The 21,631-nt window shown below is 35.5% G+C and overlaps 1 protein-coding gene across 1 annotated transcript in view; it reads right to left on the minus strand.

Moving 5' to 3' along the window:
- The window catches only part of ADGRB3 (adhesion G protein-coupled receptor B3), a gene marked incomplete at both ends in the record, with an annotated part of 480,039 nt that overhangs the window by 271,780 nt on the left and 186,628 nt on the right, over window positions 1-21,631 (minus strand). The window contains 5 exons of the mRNA XM_082480895.1: window positions 1,862-2,026; window positions 2,935-3,099; window positions 6,598-6,762; window positions 14,100-14,261; window positions 19,434-19,544. Of these exons, the coding sequence (XP_082337021.1) occupies window positions 1,862-2,026; window positions 2,935-3,099; window positions 6,598-6,762; window positions 14,100-14,261; window positions 19,434-19,544 (768 nt within the window). The remainder of the gene's footprint in view (window positions 1-1,861; window positions 2,027-2,934; window positions 3,100-6,597; window positions 6,763-14,099; window positions 14,262-19,433; window positions 19,545-21,631) is intronic.

The following is a 21,631-nucleotide window of genomic DNA, read 5'->3' on the forward strand; positions in this document are numbered from 1 at the left end:
CAGCTTTTCTGAACTATTTTAGGGCTACAGAAGAAAAGCATACAAATCAAGAAATTTGCTTATGCTTTGAATGATATCTCTGTATAGTACTTTTCAATTTTTCTTGGTGTTTATAAAATGTAAATCTTTATATCACATTATAAAAGTTTGGTAAATTATCCACTGTCTATATTTAAATCTGTGATGTTTTAGTAAATGTCAGTCTGGAAATATGTAAACTAAATCTGATACTCATGTATAATCTTCTGCATCAGTATAGCTTGTTAAAAGGTGTTTTGCATTATGGTTTCTATGAGCATACTGATCCTAATCTGGAATTAATCAAGTAAATAAATAAACTTACCAAATGGCAAATAAAGCTCTGTGTGCATTTGACTTGTAAATACATCTGTAAAATATTTTATTAACAGCAGGTGGCAACCTTTGAAAATTGGACTGCAGCAGCAAGGTTTCACTTTTACATATATATAAATGCAAATTATTTCAAGAATGGTTTTATAAGCCGAAGCTGGTTGATCTGAGTGTCTGCTTATTGAGAAGATTCACATTAACCTTCTCTTAGTGCTGTGCTTTTATAGAGGAAGTCTGCATTAACTACAGAAATTATAATTTGCTTAGGAATCCAATACAAATACTGTTTTGTACTGCTTTTCAGATAATGAATGTTTTATTAAAATTAAAGAGATCATTTGAGAAGTAAAATTTGCTTAACTTCTCCAGCATAGTATTATAACTTTATAACTACAAATAGTCCTTTTGTTGTTCTTCAAATGCAATGAGATTCATTGTTCTACTGTACTGCAAATACCTTGAAAACTCTTCTTTAATGGCTGTCAAGGGATAAACACACTGCCTATGAAAATATGGGCTTGACAACATAAAATTCACATCTGATATATTTCCCATTTCCTCACCCAAAGCATCCCTGCCATTTAAGTCCTTTCTCTAACTAGCAGAGAACATAGCCATCGAAATGTCCAGAAGTCAGAGAGATTGCTAGATTGATTTTTGCTGCCTCCTGTTTTGCAGTTCAGAACACGTAATTTCCCAAGTGAACGGCTAAGACATCCTACATTGCTTACACCTTATTTTGTTATCTTACACCTATCCAACAATGCATTCTTTGACTTTAGGACAATGTATCTTTACAGATAAATATTGTTAGATTCACCAGCTGTTCTTGTTTATGCATCACTTTTGAAGAAGCTCAGAAGTACACTTTCATCAGCTTTCAATAGGAAAGACTTAAATTTGTTGGGAGGGAAAAGTAAAAAGTGCTGCAAAGAAATATATTTAAGCATTATATTAAAACAGGAAAGATGTGCCTTTTTCATTTTAAATTATTTCCATTTTTATCAAATGTTGCTCATGTATTCATTTGTTCTACAGAGTATAGTAAGTTTCACTTTTTCCTTTATCTTTACTTCACTGAAATTCACCCTAAATATATTACAAAGATGTCTCTTGTACACTGGATAAAAGGAATTCCATGATTTACAAAACCAGCCCTGATATTCTGAGACACGGTGCATTCAGAGAGAATTTCTGTAGCAAATCATCACCGCTCCAAATAATGCACACATACCCTGGCAATGAAATATTTTTCTGATAACTTTCTACAGTATGGTATTTTGATTTATTTAAAACATGATGCATTGCTTATATATCCAATAGGGCTAGTCGACACCTAGCTACATAAAAAAAACTACTGAGAAAAACAGCCATGACTTGTCTAAAGCAAGGCCAGATATGTCTCTTTATGGCTACTCCTCTATAGACATTGATTTTGTCTCTACTGAAGATGACCATTAAAGTAAGCCATACTGTATAGATAATAACAACAATTATATTTGCATCTCACCGGGACACCTCTGTTCACTGCATCGTCTAACTTCCTCTCCCGTTCCTTCACACTGTTGTCCAGTCATGGCAGCACCTTGACAGATCCTTATCCGTCTCTCCCAGCCACCATCGCAGGATTTGGAACAGCCACTCCAATGGCCCCACTGGTTCCACTGGCCATTTGCTGTTTGGAAAAATATAGTTACAGTGGTGACATAATCAAAGTCATAAAGGAGGATATATAGGTTATTCTTTACTTAGGTAAAAGAAGAAAGCCCCCCAGGTATAACTAACAGTGACAGAAGTGGTAGATGGAGGCGCATGGAAGACGGGGAAGTCTCTACTTGGCTCCTAAATATGGAATTGATGTCTAAATGACTTGCATCTTGAGATAAAAGAAAAGGAATTGGCATACATTAACTTACATTTAGACTGCAAAACTGATATTGTTGCTTTTGTATTTTTTTCTATATAGTTGTATAGTGCTGATGTATAGCAATGATACTATTTACAATGTGCATAACAACCCTTTAAAAAACTAAATAAAAACATTTTTGCATGTGTTATTTTAGGAGCTTGATTTTAACATGCTCTGACAGTGCAAATGAGGCTTAAAAGTCGGTATAAATGTAATTTACCCAACCTGGAAGGCTGCTTTTATACTGCCAGAGGATCATGAAGTAGTCTCAGTGTAAAAGGGAATCGTACATACTTGTTCACTTTTTAGGTTTGTGAGACACTTCATCAAGTTTTTTAGGCCTCGAACCTATCTTTCTAAAACTGCTGAATGTCTTTTAAATGGTGATAAAACCAAAAAACCTGATACGCAGTGCATTGTGCAGTCTTTCCCGTTGCATTCTTTAGCTTTTTATCTCCAGGTGGCTCACCGAATAAAAGAAAGCGAGGCCCCAGGCCTCCCTCTGGAGGCGGCTGCTCTGCCCCTTTGCAGCCCGCTGAGGCCTGCGGTGGCCCCCCGGCAGCCTGCCGGCATTCCCCCAGGTCCCTGCTCAGAGCTACCGGCAGGACGGGCCCCCAAGTCTCTCCGGAGCAGGAGAGGTAGAGCTGCGGTTCCCCGCGTGGGTCGGTACTCACCGGTGCACTCGGGGTTATAGCACTCCCGGCTCTCAGCCCAGGGCCCTCTGCACTCGGAGCCGCCGTGGGCCGCCGCCGTGCACTGCCGGCTCCGCTGCTGGGTGCCGTTGGAGCAGGTCACCGAGCACTGGCTCCACGAGCTCCACTCCTGCCACTGTCCGTCGACTGCCGCGGCAGGCACAAAAGAGATGGACACAGCAGAGTTACCACCTGAGCCGGGCAGGGCCTCGCGGCTTCCTTCTAGGTTAGGGGGTTTCAACACAGGCCTGAATGCAGCCCTTCGGCCTGGGCCTGGCCTGAAGACGCTTGGCTTCTTACAGCAATCAAACACCAGAAACCACTGTTATGAGCTACTTTAAAATTGTTTAAAACTGTTTTCCTTTTTCTTCAAGTAAAGAACTTTTCACCTCCTCTCATTATACACTGGCGTAACAAAACATAAATTACAATTTTGCTCGCATACCATACTATTTGAAAGGCCTTATTGAAAAGACTGGTCTTGCCTTTTTAGCAAAAAATGGGGGCCAGTCTTGTATGATGTAAACACTGAGCCCTTCAAAGTGTTTTATTACAGCTGTGGCGACCACTCAGATGAGTCAGTTTATAAGATTATTGGTCCTGACTGTGAAATTAGGTCTCTTTAGCTGAACAGGAAAAGGAAAACAGTAGTTACCACTTTGCCTCACATACAGTCTCTGTTCTCTATACTTATAATGCTGAATATACTTTTATCATTCATCCTCCCTGTAAGGTAAATGATCCCAGTTCTTAGACGTTTTTTTGAGATAAAATGTAGGAGGACAGAAACGGCCTGCCTTCCTCCTCGGATCTGCTTCTGTATTTGCATATTGCATAATCTTCCTTCTGAGTTTTCAAACTGAATTTTCAAACAATATAGATACAGTGACCAGTTTTGTATTTAGTATTTTGTATTAGCCCATACATTTGAGTTTGGATGAATATTCCCATGAGAAAAGGTTTAGGACTGTTATTTTTAATTTTGTATCTCAGAAAGCTTCTTGAGGCAAATGAAAATATTAAAAAAAAAATATAAAGCAATTAAGTTCTCATGCAAGTGAAAAATTATATGGTCTATAATAGATAATAGGACTAGACAGTATTTTTGAAAATGGGTAAGCATTATGAAATGTATTATTACTGATTGTGCTAATGCAGGATCCTGCGTTCATACAGACAAGCAATCATCAGTTCCTCATCACACCTGCAGTTACCCAATATAAACTCAAAATGTAGGATGTAATATAATTTTGATTAATACTCATCCTTGAAAACCTGGTTTTATGACTACTAATGTCATAAAAGCACCACCACTGAAAATTAATGGCTTCACTTGGTGCACTTGTCAACGCCTGATTTCAGGATTCGTCTAAAGGAGGGTTGGAATAGCAGCTTCCTAAGTTGATGGTGTTAATAATTACAATAGGAAGCAGAATCTGTAAGTTAGTGATTTAACATACTGTGTATGTATGGGTGCACCACTGCTCAGTGAAATGTGGAGATGAACTATTTCACTGTTGTCTGACAGTAACGACAGAAGATTTCTAACCGTTCAAAGACACTATCTGTATCTCTAATACCCAGGATCTCAGCAACCAGTGAATTAAAGGAAGAGAGGGTTTGAGGCTTGTTCCTAAAGTTCTATATTAAATATTCTATGTAATGCCTGATTGTGAACCACTTCTCAATGCATATGCCTCTCAAGCTATGAAGCTGTGCCCTGATAATTTATTCAGCAGAAAATGGAAATCTTTCCAAACATGGAAGCTAGTTGCATTCATTAATCATAAAAGCTTTATGTGAAGAGGAAAACATTATGGAAATTACATTTCAATGCACCCTCTTCAGTTTTATTCATTGCTATATAGTATTATTTAGGGTAGGAAAGATCGAATCAATTATTATAGTGTCTTTGGAGAAAACTCATTTCGTGGCTTCTCATATATATTTCATACATCTCCCTTCTTTATCTTTAGGAGCAAATAGCATGTGAATTTTCTATCTCAGAAATACTGTTAAAAGACTAAAGAATTCAACGTGAAGATTCCCTTATAAAATTGAACATTCAAGTTGCAGCAAATCTTAACATTCAGAGAAGATTTAAACTGTTACTTTTAAATATAACCAGTATATAACTTCCTCTGGTGAAAGTCATTTAGGTACAAATGACTGTTCCAAATCCAGAATTCTCAAATAACTGCTTATTTTGACAGATTAGGTATAATATCTTTTGTGTTCCTTTGCAATACTGAAGTGAACTGAATGCATTAATTTCTTCACTGCTATTTTTATTTGGCATTTGTCTTGTTGTCAACTCTGCTTCATGCTCATATATCATGTTAATTACTTTTGTGTAGGCACATGTAAAATTGTGCAGCTGCCAACTTGGCCAAAAACTGGATTAATTTAAAATTTTTGCAGCTTCATACCAGTCTAAAACTTTTACACAAATTTTGTCCTGAAGCTGGAGTATGCTTTGCTGACCAGAGGAAAAGCAAGGATCCGGTTTCATAAAAATCTAAGAAATTTGTTTTTAATTCTGTGAGGCAGCAAGTTCCCTTTTTTTCCATCATCTCTGTTTTAAAATCATCAACCAACCATTTGCTAATGAAATGGCCATCGACCCTTTTCAGAAGGAGCTCTGGTCATGGAGAATCTATTTGCAGCAGTATTGTGAACTGTGGATATTCAATAAACATACTGCAAGGGCAACCTTCACACTGTCAGGCAGAACTCATGAAAAAAACTTCTCACATTACAGCTACCTGACACCTTTTTAATACCTAAGTATTACAGTGAGTTCAATAATTATATATATAAACTTCTCATGGTTATTGAACTCATTGTAACACTTAGTTTTATATACATATATATGTGTGTGTATATATGTGTGTAAATACATACACATATTGAAAATTTTGGTCAAAATTAATCGTAACCTATGGACAAAAATTTTAAAAGAACAGATTATTTTTTTGAGTTAGTTTTAATTTCAGTGGATGGAAGGTTTAACATGAAGCCCACACATTGTTTACTTGGTTAGGGGTGTTTTTTTGAAAGTGGTTTAGCAACTAACTTCCAGAAGCGATGCACTTAAAATTCTTACCATAAGGGTTTAACTGGGATTCAAATAATTCCCTAGCTTGTGTCAGCCTTTCTCTCTGCACACATGTAAATAATAAGCATTTTGAAAAAATTAATAACAATTAACAATTGATGGTTTCTCAAATATGTTTGTTGTATGATGAATCAATAATTACTGTGAACTTCCAAGCAAACATAATGCAAACAGAAATGGTGGACACAAACTTTATGACCTCTGAATGTCTCCCTTTGTGCCACGCTCGGAAAGCTGTTTGCCTTTTGGTTCTCCAAGACCCATCCTGAATCAAGATTTCCTATACAACATACCGTGCCCTACAGAGAGGATATCTTAAAGAAATTAAGAATTTGCTTGTGTAGAATCTTGAACAGTTACAATCCTGATTATATCCTTTAATCACTACAGTCAGAATTATGAACATTACCCAGCCTACTCACTTTGTTTAACATTTTTTTTCTGTATGCAAAGGGCAATTAAAGAAATCACAAACAACCCACATCGAATGTACTGTAACAAAGCAGAGAGTTGCTATATGAGCTCACCAGGGCAGAGTGCAATATTGCAAGGTTTATGTTGTGTTTCAGGTCCATCACATGATCTTCCCCCATACTGGGGAGGTATACATGACCTTGTCCTAGTTCTTTGGCCTCGACCACATGTGAATGAACACAAACTCCAAGGTGACCATTCCTCCCAAACGCCATGTACTGCAACAAACCAAACAGATTTTAACCAGAAACAGACACATAAGTAACAGAAGGATTTCAAAATAAGCAAGATCAATATTTTAAATGGGAATTATTTTGCCAATTTCAAGGAAATCAGTACATAGGTAATCTTTAGCATTGGCAAATAAATCCTTTATAAAATTTAGTTAATTTCAATTTTAAAATTATATTTTCTCTAAAATATATTTAACTTTGAACCATTTTCTCTAACCTTTAAACTAATCTCACTACCGCGATTTCTTTTCTTTCATTCTTTTAAGAAAGATGGCTTCTCTTTTCAAAAGTTAGTTATGATACTTTTCGTGCCCGACTTGAGATATCTTTAATAGCCCTGATTTTCAGGATACTAGTCTTTGTGAAAATCAGGCATATACATTAGGTCTCAAGGCAACTCTAAAAACTTGAAGCAATCAAAATTAAGCTTCCTTTTGAAAATATAGGAATAGATGCAATACTTTCTTACTGTATCACCATTATAAATTGGGGCTGTTATCTTACAATTGTTTCACTTGTTTAAATGCTGGTGGAAACAGGGCAGCACATGTGCTTGATTATCTTCCTCGAAAATTCCAAGACCAATAAGCAAAAGAGATTTGCACTATTTCCTTACATGTTCATTGATTTAACATACACAGTAATACATGCATCACTATCTTAAAAAATATTCACTCAACAAACTTCAAACACCTTCAGAGTACACAATAAATTACAAACACATACCAATATTTTTATATACAAGTATTTCATAAAATTAATGTAAAGAATCACAGAAGATGCATCTTTACTATAATTTTTTTTCACTGTAGGAGAAACTATACAATATTACGAGCTCATATACCACATGCATTCCCTTTTCAGAAACAATTTGAGTTGAATTTTCCAAAAGTTCTCTAATATAGTCAAGCAGGTGCTGGTAACACAACTCCCCACAAGCATTGGCAAAACAGCTCTTTATAAATTGAAAAATACTGCAAAACAAGCTTTAGTTATTTTTCTTCTGCTTAAATAAAAAGCAGTTGCACAGGTTTAAATTAGGCTGTGTGAGATGATGAATGTAGTAATGAGAACTGCAGTAATACTAGTCATTTAAGAAAAAATCCTGAGACTTGGTACTTTGACTTAGCACCACGCTAGGTACCATATAACTCTGCGTCTCTGCAACCCTGCTTGTTTGAAGGGTGTCTGGAGGGTGAAATGGTGTGCAACATCTCAGTGTATCATTTCGTAACGGTTCACAACATTACAGAAGGAATACATTTTCTGGTTTGTCCTTACTTTTTTTCATCACTGTGTAAGAACTTCTCATGTACAGGTTTCCTTTGCCTTTTGAAAACATGTATCACCTGCCCAGTCTCTACAAATAAAACCCTTTTCTTGTAGGGATCAGAATAACATTTCCTGAGGTGAAATTCAGTTGCCAAGGGTGCGGAAGGAGGTTCAGCTCCCTGGCATATTATCACAAAATCATCAGTAAGATCAAGGGGAATTCTGCATGTAGGTTAAGTTCTAGTGCATTTCATGAAAAGTAAGGAAAATTGTCATTTCAGATGCTATGTTGAAGTAAAAAGTTTGTTAGCTAACTTCTGAGAAATCCTAGCTGACAGAAAGTGTCAAGCATCATTCAGGGAAGATTTTAACCCACTAGATAACAGATCAATTGATGAATGGTTTTTAGTTGTTCACATACAAGTGGTCAAAAAGCACAATAATTATTCCATGTCCTACACAGCTAGCTTTATTAAAATTATCTTATCAATCTGCATTATATTAGCCAAAAAAAAAAAAAAAAAAACAAACCCAAAACCCCAAACCCTCAGGAATATTCCAAATTAATGTTAAAGTGACAGGTTTTAGTCTAGTTATTTTAGAAACCTTGATTAATTGTGACATTTTGGCCAAAACCAGGAAACCTAACTCTTCTAAAACTAGTTAATTGATGGCTATATCTGCATGTAAGCCCTTATGTTTCATCTTTTCTCAACAGGTACTAGGACAGATACTCTGATCCATCCATGTGATCTGCATTTTTTTTTCTCATTGGCAAAGTATTAGATTCTGAATCCAAACATATCTCTAAGATTCCAAATTTTTTAGCATATGGGAAAAATTAATGAGAAACCAATTTGTCAGATAAGATTCCAGTAGTCAGTAATAACAATGATGTAATTTCATCTCCTGATACCACAGTGGTTGATTAAGATGCTCAGGTGCAAGAAGAACTTCAAAAAGTACAAAACAGCAAATAAAAAATAATCCAAATTAGAAAACGATTATGCTATAAAAAATAATAATCTAAGAAGGTCTTGACACTGTGCGACACAGGCTGAGGTTTCTCAGGGTACAGATGAGTTTAAGTCTATTGTTTAATTTGGAGTTTTGATGCTGTCAAAATCTTATTAGTTGTCTTCATTTAATAGTGACAGAAACGTGTGCTGAGGGGCTTTTTCAAGATACTGTCTTGAGCCAAAAAGTTGTATATCTCTTCTGGTAAGAGTGACTGCATGTTAGCAGCAATACAGAAGAATTCTTTTGTGATTTTGGATCTGAACATAAGCCAAAATAAAATGTTTCACTTTGGGTGGACTAAAACTTACAGCAGCCTCTATCTGTTTGTGTTTTGAGGTAAGCTGTGTTCAAAATCATCTTCCTTGACAAATTTTAGCTCATTAAGGAAAAATTTCACAGTACCTTCTTCTATGTATAGACTTGTATATTTGAAACCGGTAGATAACTAAAAAAGTCAAGGATGGAAAAGGATGAGAAAACAACTAGTGTCAGCAAACAAATATTAAGGAGAATTAATCTGTTCAGTGCATCACAGAAGTGTCCAGTATTATCCAGATCAGCTTTAAAAGAACATATTAATTTAAAATTTCTTACCTTTGAATATTTTTGTTTTATTTCATTTACGTTTTGTTTAATACCATTTTCTAAATGGAAAACATGCTATAACATCTAATGAATTATAGCCAGATGAGCTATGCCAAATTACACCAGATGGAGACCTGGTCCACAGAGGAGGTACTGTTTTCTATAACACAGTTTCAGATGCAAGATTCATTATTTGGGACAAAAATATTCAGATTATTGCCAACTTATCTGTCAAAAACATTGCTAGTACAATGAGTTTGGATTACTGCAGAGCATCTTTCCCTTCTCTCTGCCACTCTGTGAACCTAATCATGTTGAAGTGAACACCCACAGTGTTCACAATACGCGACTGCTGTGAAGTGGGAGGAGGCGTGAGGCCATACTGGCCTTCATCCTACAAGCATATTTTGGGAGATTTTTATTAGGGTTTAAATGCTGTAGATTTTTTCAGCCTTAAACTGAACAGATATTGGAAAGCTATTATGGCCACTGACGTTTCATTGTAAGTGGTATCATAGTTTAATATGGCTGAATAACTGCATCTAAGCAGATGCTACCTTAAAGGAATTTTTAAAATGAAATTAGAGGGTTTGTATACACAAATTTAAACCGACAAGCAGTGTAGTTTCCTTTAGTATACCGTAAGTTGTCCTTTCAAAAATCTTTCATAAATTCTTAATACATAAACTCAGCAAACTTTCTGACACCTGCCCTCTAACCTTCATGTTGAAGCCATGCATCTACTCTACTTCTGCTCTGTCTCTTTCTAATTATAAACTTAAGTTTTCCTCTCAAGGGAAGGCCTGCACTTCCAGAGCATAGACTACTAGCAATGAAGCTACAGGAGTTAAAAAAGATAGTGATAATTTCTCTGTAAGGATTTTGTTAGTGTACCATGTAGGCACAGAATAAATCAAAATGTACGTCTCAGCAATATGGCTAAACTTCATCGAGATGAGCCCTGAGAAAAAAAGGAGATAAGTAAAGCAGTCTTAGCATATCACACCAGCCAAAATGTAGCTTTTGAGCATACAAATGTTTGAAATGGTTTAAGGTATTCCTGCTCCTGCCATGTTTTGTTTTATCTGTAAGCTTGAAAATGCTGAGCTTTCAGCTAAATTGTGTGGTAAAAGTGATTGGAGATAATGGGGAAGGAGAAACAGAAACTAATTGCGATGATCTACAGGCTTGGAAATTCCATGTTCTTTCTCCTTGAAGTTTTAGCTGTGTTAGAAATTATCCACTAAGCTGAAATGAATCAGTGGCACTGCAATACTGGATTCTGAGTTGTCCTTGCTCAAATAAGAACCAGTAACAACAGCAGTTACCTGAACCACTGGTTTTGTTGCCTACTTATGCTGCAGTTTTCCAGAAGGTTCTTGATTCCAAGACACTGAATTACCTAATGGACTCCTGTCCCTGAAATATTATTGGTCTGGAACAAATATAAATAAACCTTCATGCTTTTACTTTAATTATCAGGAGCTCTATTTTGAAATTTAAACTTTTAGTTCAATACTAATATATATGCATACATACATATATATATTCAGCAGGACAAAAATAAATAATGAAAACATCTGGCAATTATGGACCAAATAGCTTTCATGTACTTATATAAAAGACTCTGTAGTCTCACTGTTGCATAATGGTGAAGCTCACAATTTTCCAGGACAGTGCGATCACAGAGAGATGTATTGCTTAACATCCCAGTGAGGATCTCGGACACAAAAGAGAGTATGAAGGCAATAGATGAAAATAATCTGGAAAACTTGCATTAATATTTTCAAGTTTATCAGGTTCTCTTGAAGCTTGTGGATAGATGCTTAAAATATAGTCCAGTAGGCCAGTCTGCATATGTTTTTTATTTTGAAGGGACAACTTTTTTGATTAGGAAGCATTGTTCCAGCTCTCAAAATGCCCCCCCTCCCCTTTTTGCTAATCATGCAAACATATCATGAATATGCCCCAGCGGATTTTGTGTTTGTGGGTTAAAAGGAGAGACCTGTGTTATCTTTGTATGTTTATTCCTTCTAGTTTATTCTCCAAGATGTAAAATCTTGCTGTGTTAACAGAGTCCAAAAGCCGTATGGAATGAGTGGTACAGGGCTGGGCACACAGGTCGGATCCCAACTATATATGCATACGCTCGGATTGTTTTGTTAAACTTGTGTTTTAATTATACCAGTGTACAAACTATGCATTTTGTTATGCATGGACCAGGGATAATCCTGAACTATGCAACTCTCTGAGTCAAGATACATAATATAATGAGGACAGAGGATATTTAGGCTAATAATTAAAAGAGGTTTGAAAAATTAATGGAGCTGTGACTAGGAAAAGCACATTTCTAAATTGCTAATCTTGCACACTGCCACACAGTAGTGACCCTGTAGCCAGACAGAGACCAACATAAATTAATAAGGTTATTATAATTATGTGAAACAACATGCAAGATTAAGCCCAGAAGACTAATTATTTAGGAAAGGTAACTCAAGATACATAAAGATTATCAGAATCAGCTCTGGTGACCTGAAAAGAAAAATATCTTGGCAGTATCACTGTTAGCCAGTAAGAATTGGTAGCCATTGCTCATACTGGGTATCTGGACACAAAAGCTGTGCCCTGAAGTGGGAATTCATGTGCAAGGAAAGAGCTCCTTTGGGACCTGAGAAATATGGAGCAGTCTTTTTCTGTGACCCTTGTTTAGAAGTTTGCTAGACAATATGATTTTTAGGAATTAACTTTTTCCGGTTTACCCTGACAGCAAATTAATTACCTTGGCTTTTTTATTACATGGATTTTTTTTTTTGGTTGTTTGTTTCATGTGAAAAGTTCTCATTCCTTACTGGAGAGAATGAAGAAAAAATTCTGTAAAATTACATGATTTAAACGCCTTGCCTCTTCTTAGGTAATAGAAACTGAGCAAGAAAGCAGGCAGAACTGCATCCCATTGCGAATGCTGGACTTTGTGTTTTCATGTTCATACTTCATGCAGTTTCAAAGGAATATTTATCTTTGATTGTTTGGAAGGTTTGTTCTTTTATAGTTCCCTTTTTTCACTTCTCGTTTTTATACTTTCAAGTTAAAAGTTCTTTTGCAATGTATCCCACCTCTGGCAGAATGTAAGCTAGCCTAACCTCTTTAGAAATACCTGCCATTTCTGTATGGAAACACTTCAAGTGATCGAATTCGACCCTGCCTGGAGGTTTCTACCATGAAATATTAGAAACTTCCATGCAAAATTCTTATCTAAAGCATAGTAGTAAAACATTAGGTGCTGACAACAGTTCTTATTACAATGGTGGCCTATCTAGATACAATCTCTTAAGTTGCTTTCCATTACGGAGGTTCCCTAAATGCTTATAATGCTGATATGCAAACTCTGACGGGATCACGTATGCACTTCCCATTGGATATTTTTCAGCACACAGTAACAATGTGAGACTCTGAATGTATATATTACTACTACTCTTTGAGATAAAGTCCAGGGGATTCTCTGCATATGACAGTCTAGTTTACTTCAAAAATGGAGTGAGCTTTCCCAGAACCTGAAGATGGCTCACCACCCTCTTGGGTTCAGATGTTACAAACTGCTGAGGAATTTCTGCATCTGAAGGGAGGTATACAGTTTTTTTGCATTTCAGACACAGCAGAGGAAAATGAATGTAGTCGCAGGGCGTATGCCTTCCCTTTTCCTTCCCATCCCAGATTAATCAGATCCACAGGTAGAGTTTAAAGAAAGGAGATGTGCCCTTTCAGCAAGTAACTCGAACATGCCTGTCTCTTCTCCTTAGTGTATCACTACCGCTGAACTCCAACTATGTCCAGATTTCTGAGACAAAAGGAGTAGGAAAACTGTAATGCAAGATACTGATGACCTTTACCTTGTGTCAGATATGAGTTACTTTTTTGTCTGATCTTTCTTCCTTTGATGGGTAGCTGTTGCCCTTTCTTGCCAGAACAGTGTAAAGGAAAGTCCATGAAGGCATTACTGTGCAGAGAACATTGTCTGGCCCATTGCCTAGAAGACACTACTCTAAACGGCGAAACAACTGCAGTGTTGAATAATATATGTTAAACTTAAGCCACCCTGTTAATCAGTCTCTGCTTCTTAATGTATTGATGATCTGGATTTCTTCCCTAACTTGTATTTTGTACTCACACTATGCCTTCTCTTTTCTGAGTGAAAATCAGAGAATACAGACAATACAGAAAAAGGGAATTTTGTTCCATATCTTGACTGTTCTGAAAGTAAAGAGAACAATCTACATGACAAAATTGCACAGCTGAATAGAATTACACTTCTCTGCTCTAACTGAAACGCCCTTATAAAATTAATGTTAATAGTAATAATAATAATAAATATATATATAGTTTCAAATTCTTATCATTATACAGTTCAAAAAACATCCACAATTTTATTTATTGGCTGCTAACACTACCTGGACAGAGGGCAGTGTTATTGCAAACCCTTGATTCTCTTAAAGGGCCGCTGCAGTGTGTCCCGTAAGGTGATACACAAGTTCTGGTTCGCACCTGCGACCCTTGACCACAAGTAACTGAACACGTACTCCACTGGGCCCACTCTTCAACACCAGATTCACCTGTATTCAAGACAACAAACAAACATGAATATAGACATAAGTATTAATGAGACTTTTTTTTTTCTGAAGCTCATTATCGTCTGCTCTTATAAATCAAAGAAAAAAAAATACCACACCAAAATAAATATTTAAAAGTTCATGGAGTAAAGCAGCTGTGAAAATGAATAGAAAATAAAGACACCTAGAAAGCTGCAGTCACATAGCGCCTGTCAGAGGGAAACACTTTGATCGCATAGCATCATTTACAACTTCATGAGAACTACTGCCCTTCAACATTCTAGAAACAACACTGCCCTCAGGATGCTAAAAGAACATAGACAACTCTTTTTATATAATAGCAAAGGATTTATCTTCGATGTTTATATTTATCACTCTAGAATGAAGGCTAGGCAATAGTTTAAGGAACTCTATCATTAAGGGAATTCTGAATAAAAAAAAAAAAAACCCCAGCCCCCTAATTGCTTATCTTTTCTTCAGTGAAGGAGTGTCATCTAGCATTTGAGAGAAGTTCCTCGAAAAGAGAAGCACTTTGCTGACCAAATTTTAACCTGAACGGTGGGATGGGAACTTTGGTTGGATCATTTACTGCAAAGATCTGCTCCTTGCTTTTGACCTACAGGTGTGCTAAACTCTTGGATGTGCTAGACCTCATTACTGTGTATAATACATACCACTATGTTCAAAATTGTCAGATGTCATTTACTAATACCATATATTTGAATAATGCAATTTTTTTTTATTGTTGAGAGATAGCACATTATATTTTTTTCTGGTTTTTTTGAAAGCAAGTAGTGCATAAAGTCTTCTGCATGGATGTTCAGGGAAGAATGCCTAAATTTAGTATGCATGAACAGCCATACACACAATTCTGGAATTCCTTTCCCAAAGGCATTCATGTTCAGAAAACTGGTTCCCTTGAGTATTCTCAGAAAGCAAATGCAAAAATAATGTGAATATGCATCACTGAACAATTTGAGTAAATACTTGTGGATTCACGTTCACATTCTTCCATTAAAAATTGGTATAAAACGGCACGCTGAAGCCTTTATTACACCCTTGATTTTTAAACCTAAGTCCTTTTTGAAACAAATTGGATTTTCTGCTTTAAAATCAGTGGTATGATTCAACTTTCCCTCTGGAATAGCTTGCTTAAAATTTCAGTTATCTCAATATACCTCTAGTCTTCCAAAAGTTTTGATATTGGTCGCAATCAAGGGAATGTCTCCAAACCAGGAAGACTCTGGTGCTATCTTCCAAGAATGCAGTAAATTATACACTATTTCTTGAAATTGTGCTTTTATAGCAAGCATCTGTCCAAGCTCTCTTTTTTGTTTCCAGAGGCCAAGCATGAAACCTTTGCAAAATACTTGTCTCTGCTAGTCCTCTAAGAAGCAATTCTAAGGCTATTCAATGCTTTTTAAAAAAATGTACTTATTCAATAAGAAGACAGAATGCTTTATAATTAGCAACACACCCCGCCGCTTTTCATAAAATTATATACATTTCTAACAACTTATATGGACAAGAACAAAATGATGAGATTTTTTACATAAAAAAAATCACCAGTGGTTTTTGTAGTCATTTTCTTTATTTTTTAGGTGAAAATAAGGGAAATATAATTACTGATTATTATTTTAATCATTTTTCTGATATGAATTTAGCATTTTGATTAGGTCGTTACATGGATTGGGTTCAGGTCGGACAATATAATATGGTAAATATAGCTAATATCTAGGGAGACAGTAACAATTATAAAATATGTACTATAAGCCCTATGTACATGTTAAAAATACCTGTATTACTATGGGTTTCTAGGCTAATATATTTTGTCTTTTCCTACATGTGTGAAGTTTGAATTTGCCTCTGTTAATATGGTTTAGATGAAAGGTCAAACAGCACAAAATGTCAAAGCTATGTTTCTCAAGATGTTCCTCATTATATAAAACAGTCATATATACTCAGTATAAATTATCTATTATCCAACAGACATGGTTACAGTGCATAGCTAATAAAATACAGAAATTAAGTATTAAAAAAATAATATTTTGGATATCCCAAAGTGATTAAAAGTTGCTCATAACCCTCGGAATATGATATTAAGATATCATGATATTAAGAAGTGTGATTTTCTTGAGTGAATTATGAAATTAATATTAATTATTAAAAGTTCTGAGCATATATGTACTGTCCATTCACAGAAGGCAGAATCTACTGATATACTTCAACATACATAAAGCATAGAAGTCTTAGACATTTGCTGGAGCAAGATCCTCCGCACTAACATGATGTATGGTGCAAAAAGAGTGAAATCAGAGAAAATAAAGAACAAATTTATCTCACCAACTGCTTTACTTCCTTTTGCACAATGCATTATGACTTTTTGGTAATTTTTTAGAGTACTTTCTACTGCTGTCAGTATGAATATTACTTATTTTAAAATATTTCAAAGGAGGAAAACACCTTCACAGAGGTATCATACCATAGTTAACCATTTTTAATTTAAGCAAATAAAGACTATTCTATTTTCTTGAATAAACTTAGATTGCTTACATAACTTGCAAATACATCTTCCATTGTTTTCTTTATGTCTTTCACATTTTTTTCTTTCCTGAAATGAAAATTTCGAAAGGGCTACTTTTTATTCTCCTTTTAGTTTTCAGTTACTTGAGAACTCTTAAATTTTTATATCATCTGCCATATTAAACCTACAATCTCAAATTAATTATTGGCAAGCTACCAAGCCCTAATTCTCCCTTGCTGCTTGACGTGTAAGAGGAAACATAACTTACTGTACAGAAGGCCTCATTGATCTGTGTAACACTTACCTGTGTTATACTCTCTAAATCCCATAACACCTAAGGGAAGGATCAGTCCAAACACATAAAATGACAAATATAGGACAATAAATTATTCAGACAGTACTTTTTTAAATAAAATGTTTTACTGCCTCATCTCGCAAACAAACAGGAAAATGCATATTTTAATACCACGTTTAAAACTCTTCCATTGCCATCAAAACTGAGTGGATTAGGTCCACTATTCTAACAGTGTTAAATGCTTTTCAAAAATCTTTTCCAGGACAATTTTCTATTCCGGTCTCTCTGCCTTTTTAAACCAGACAAACATTTCGTTGCACTTTTGCATCTGTTTTATTATTACACAAAATAAAATATTAAACAAGGTTAAAATAGAAGAAACCTCATAAACTCAGTATGCATTTACTTTAAAGGCTATTAGGATTCTTAGTACATGGGTAAATTAATGAGACAGACATGTTAGAAAAAACCTTATGAATCAGTTTAAGAAGATATCACATTAATTATATTACAAGAAAATGAATGCATTAGAGGTGAAGAAAATATGCAATGATCACTACAAAGGAAAATCAAAATGAAGAAGAGATGAAAATTAGTAAGTATGTCCAAAAAGAGCGCAGTATTACTTAACATGTGTTAACCTACAGTATGTAAAATACAGATTTCCTCAAAGCTGGGCATGTAAATTTATATGCTGTGCTGATACATCTCACATGCTTTCAGAACAGGACCTTGAAAACCAAGCTTGTGTAATTTTGAACGTTCATATCCCACTCCACACACACAGTCTATCAGAAGGTGATGGTATAAGAGCTGTATTTATAATGCAGTTCTCTAACACCCATAATAGATGCACTGCAATGCATGACTATAAATTATCAAATACAAGTTTTACCTGATAATATGAAAGTTTTGGGGATTTACATCAGGAAATAAAACAGATCATCTTACTTATTTTTTGGAGTAATTGTATGAATTCAAGAAGCAGCATAAAAGCAAAGGTGTTATTCTATGTAGTAAGCAACTAACATTATAAGTCTGAGCTAGATATGTAAGTAATAAGTTCTACTTGCCTAAACAGAAACTGCATGGAGACCAAGAGGGTTCTAGGCTCCCTTCTTCCACTACATTTGCTTACAGTAGCCTCAACTGGGAGTTAGCCATAAAAGTAGTCCTATAGATTAATAGGAGGGAAATAGACTTTTTCCCCTTCTAAATTCTTTACCAAACAGATCTACACAGATTGGCTAGACATGTATTTAGATTACTTAATATATTGATTTCTGCAAATCTGTTAAGTAAAGCACCCTACTACTAAGGAAGTCAACATGCAACATAACTAGAAGCAATTATAGCTCTTTTACTAAAGTGAATAAAAACTGGAAGCATTATGTATGACTGATGCAGGCATATTTTCTATGATGTTAGTAACTATGGAATACAGAGTAAGTTTTTTCAAATCCATACAATAATTACGGGGCACAAGGCTTTTCCACGCAGTAACTTACTGGAATGGAGTGTGTAGGGGACCATTAAAGAGTTAGATTTTACCAACAGATACACAGATCATTACTGATGCCAAAATGGACAGCAGTTTTGGTGTATGAGAGCTTAATTCAAATCACCACTGAAATTTTATCATTGACCTCAAAGGCAGCTGTGGTAACTGTTGGTAAACAGGCTTCTTTTTTTTTTTTTTTTTTTTTTTTTTTTAAATTACTTCAGCTCTAGGTTTGTAATATCATTTTGGTATCTTTATCTAAAGAAGATGAAGTTGCTCAAACAAAATTAGAAAATATGTTTAGATGAAAAACTGTTAGATAATTTGCACATCCAATTAAAAACTACTTACAGCCAATTTCACTTAGCAATTATGAATCTGGAAACTGGAGAATAGAGCGTTGTGCTGGGCCAAAGATAGCAAATGCTGAATGTATGCACATTAGAGTCACCCTAGTAATTAATTAATTTGATAAACGCCTAAAGCTGGGATTAGGCCTCAGTCTATTTATAAAGAAATTCTGAAGCATGTTCTTAACATCTTCTTTGAAAAAAAGTTAGTATTGTCACAGTAAGCTGTCCTGTGTCTTGTACGTGTGAGACTGCTTTTACTACTAAAGAAATTCATGCTTACACCAAATGACTCAGTATCCACATTCACAGTGCATGTTTTTGTATGATCTACCCAATTCTCAGCTACTTTATTTATGGACTTTAACTGGTGAAAAAAAAAAAATGATTCAAAAAAAGTATCAGCTTAGAAAACTGACAAATATGCAGCAAAAGATTATGGAAACATGCAGTGGTTTTGCTAAAATTAACAACAGTAAATAGAAAAATGTAACTGATGTATTACCAGTTTGTGCCATAAATTTAGCAGCATCAGCTTGTTCCTGAGGGACCCTTTTCTCATGAACAGATCGAGGTCGCTGACTTTTAATTGTATGATCTCCCATCATTCCAAATTCTAAAGACAGAATAAAGGTTTATGAAAGCTTGTGTGTAGACATTTCTCAAAAGTCACATACTGTCTCATGCAATATGTTCCTAAACATACCTGGAAGTTGCTGGTAAGAATCAGGCAAGTGATCATGGCAGTTAACATCAACTTAACTTTGCTACACTCAGCTTTTAATAAATACTTAAATTTGTTTCTGCAGATTTTCACATGATTTTATTGTATGAACCAACATTCAGTGTAGTGACACATACTATAAACCAGCTCTATGACACGGGACAAAAACAATTATTCAAAAGCAATTTTTATCCTATATTTTTAACCAGTGCAAACCACACCAGAAAACGATTGTGACGGTGTTAGGCATTGCTGTTCTACACCACAGACTGCTGCTCCTCCAGAGGACTTCTATTTCTGCCTCATCTTTCAGGCTGAAGAAGCCTTCAACAGAGATAATGAGTCGTCTTTGGGAATGGTGGCAATGCGAAATAATAATAATTTAGTCAACAAACTGCTTAATTTTTAGGCTGAATCCAGCAGAACAAGTGCTTGCGAACGGTTTCCTTTTTGAAACCTCTAAGTTATACAGACTATAGGTTATATCTTGCCCTCAGTATTTAAAAAGAAGTCCCCATTGATTTTAATAGGGAAATCCATGTAAAAATCAATGACACAGAGTGCGGGAGACGAGTGCTTCATATTTCATCCTATCCCTGCTGTCATTTTCCCTCTCTGATCCTGCGCAAACCTCCAAGCCATCTACCTCAGACTCCATATTTCCTTTTTCTGATGAATTGTGGAGGGTTCTTTGTGCTTAGAGGGGGAACGCTGCATCTTCCGCACAGTTCCCTTTGCTCCTCCCAGACACACACAGCTGTCCGCAGCTTGGTGCCACATATTCAGCCTCTGTTGGGACTCAAATTTAGGCAGCGTGTGCTGGCAACTGTGGGTTAACATTGAAACTACTTCAGCTACAACCACATGAAGGTTCTGATGAGGCAGAAGGTGCCTGAAGCACTAGGAATATGCACATCAAAAAATACCTTTCTGCTGGAAGGTTACCTTGCAAATGCAAAATTCAAAATGCTCCCCAACTTGTGAAGTCATGAAGATAATGAAACTTACCTTCCTGCCTCAAAAGATGCAAAACATTATATAAGATATGTAAATGCTACTAATAAATATTATTTGCAAACACATTATTTTGATAAATCATTAAAGCAAACATATTTAAATTTCTATTAAGAGTAAAGAAATAATAAGAGTTAAATATAGTTTAAGGGGTCAATGAGCAGAGAGAGGGGTTTTTTCCTTTCTAGTAAATTATTAATATATTTCTCCAATTAGTGTTTCTTTTTGTAAATATTCATTAATGGCACCATTTAAAATATAAATTTAATTATTCATTTGAGAACAGCAATGCAGTTTGCATTCTAAAGAGAATATTTGAAAATGTAATTAATAAAATATATTTTGAGTATTAAACATTCAACATTTTTAATACATCCCAGAAATACATATAAAAGATAATTAAAGGATAATTAAATTATATATACATACATATATATGTACATATATGTATATAAATACATACATATGTGTGCTATAAAATTTATGAATATATTTTTTACGAAATACACCTCTTCTACAGCTCCTCTGATTTAAGATAGCTTTTTATTCTGTGGGAAACGTCTTACTATAATTAAAGTTTTACAATCAAACCTCTAATGCAAATTAAAATTAGGATGATATGTTTACAGTTTTTACAAGGTGCAGTCCAGATGACCATTTAAACTGTAATTAACAACATGGTGTAGGACAAGAGACTTCGCATCGTTTTTCCCCTGAAGAGCCTGTGAAAGCAAGGCGTGTTTGCTCCGAGATTGCTGCCTGCGCGTCGCCTGCTTGTCAGGCAGTTTAGAGGATATGGCACCATTCTTGCAGAAGACTTAATTCTATTTTTTAAGTTACGGAGTGCAAAAATGGGAGAGCTTTGCTAGAGGAAGGCTTTCCAGAGGCATACAGGGAGGTGGTGAATGCTCCGGTCCCAGTCCCGCAGCATCCCGTGCTGGGCGCAGGCACATGCAGTGTCCCAC

The sequence above is a fragment of the Vanellus vanellus genome (assembly GCF_965231255.1).
Source record: "Vanellus vanellus genome assembly, chromosome: 3".
NCBI lineage: Eukaryota > Metazoa > Chordata > Aves > Charadriiformes > Charadriidae > Vanellus > Vanellus vanellus.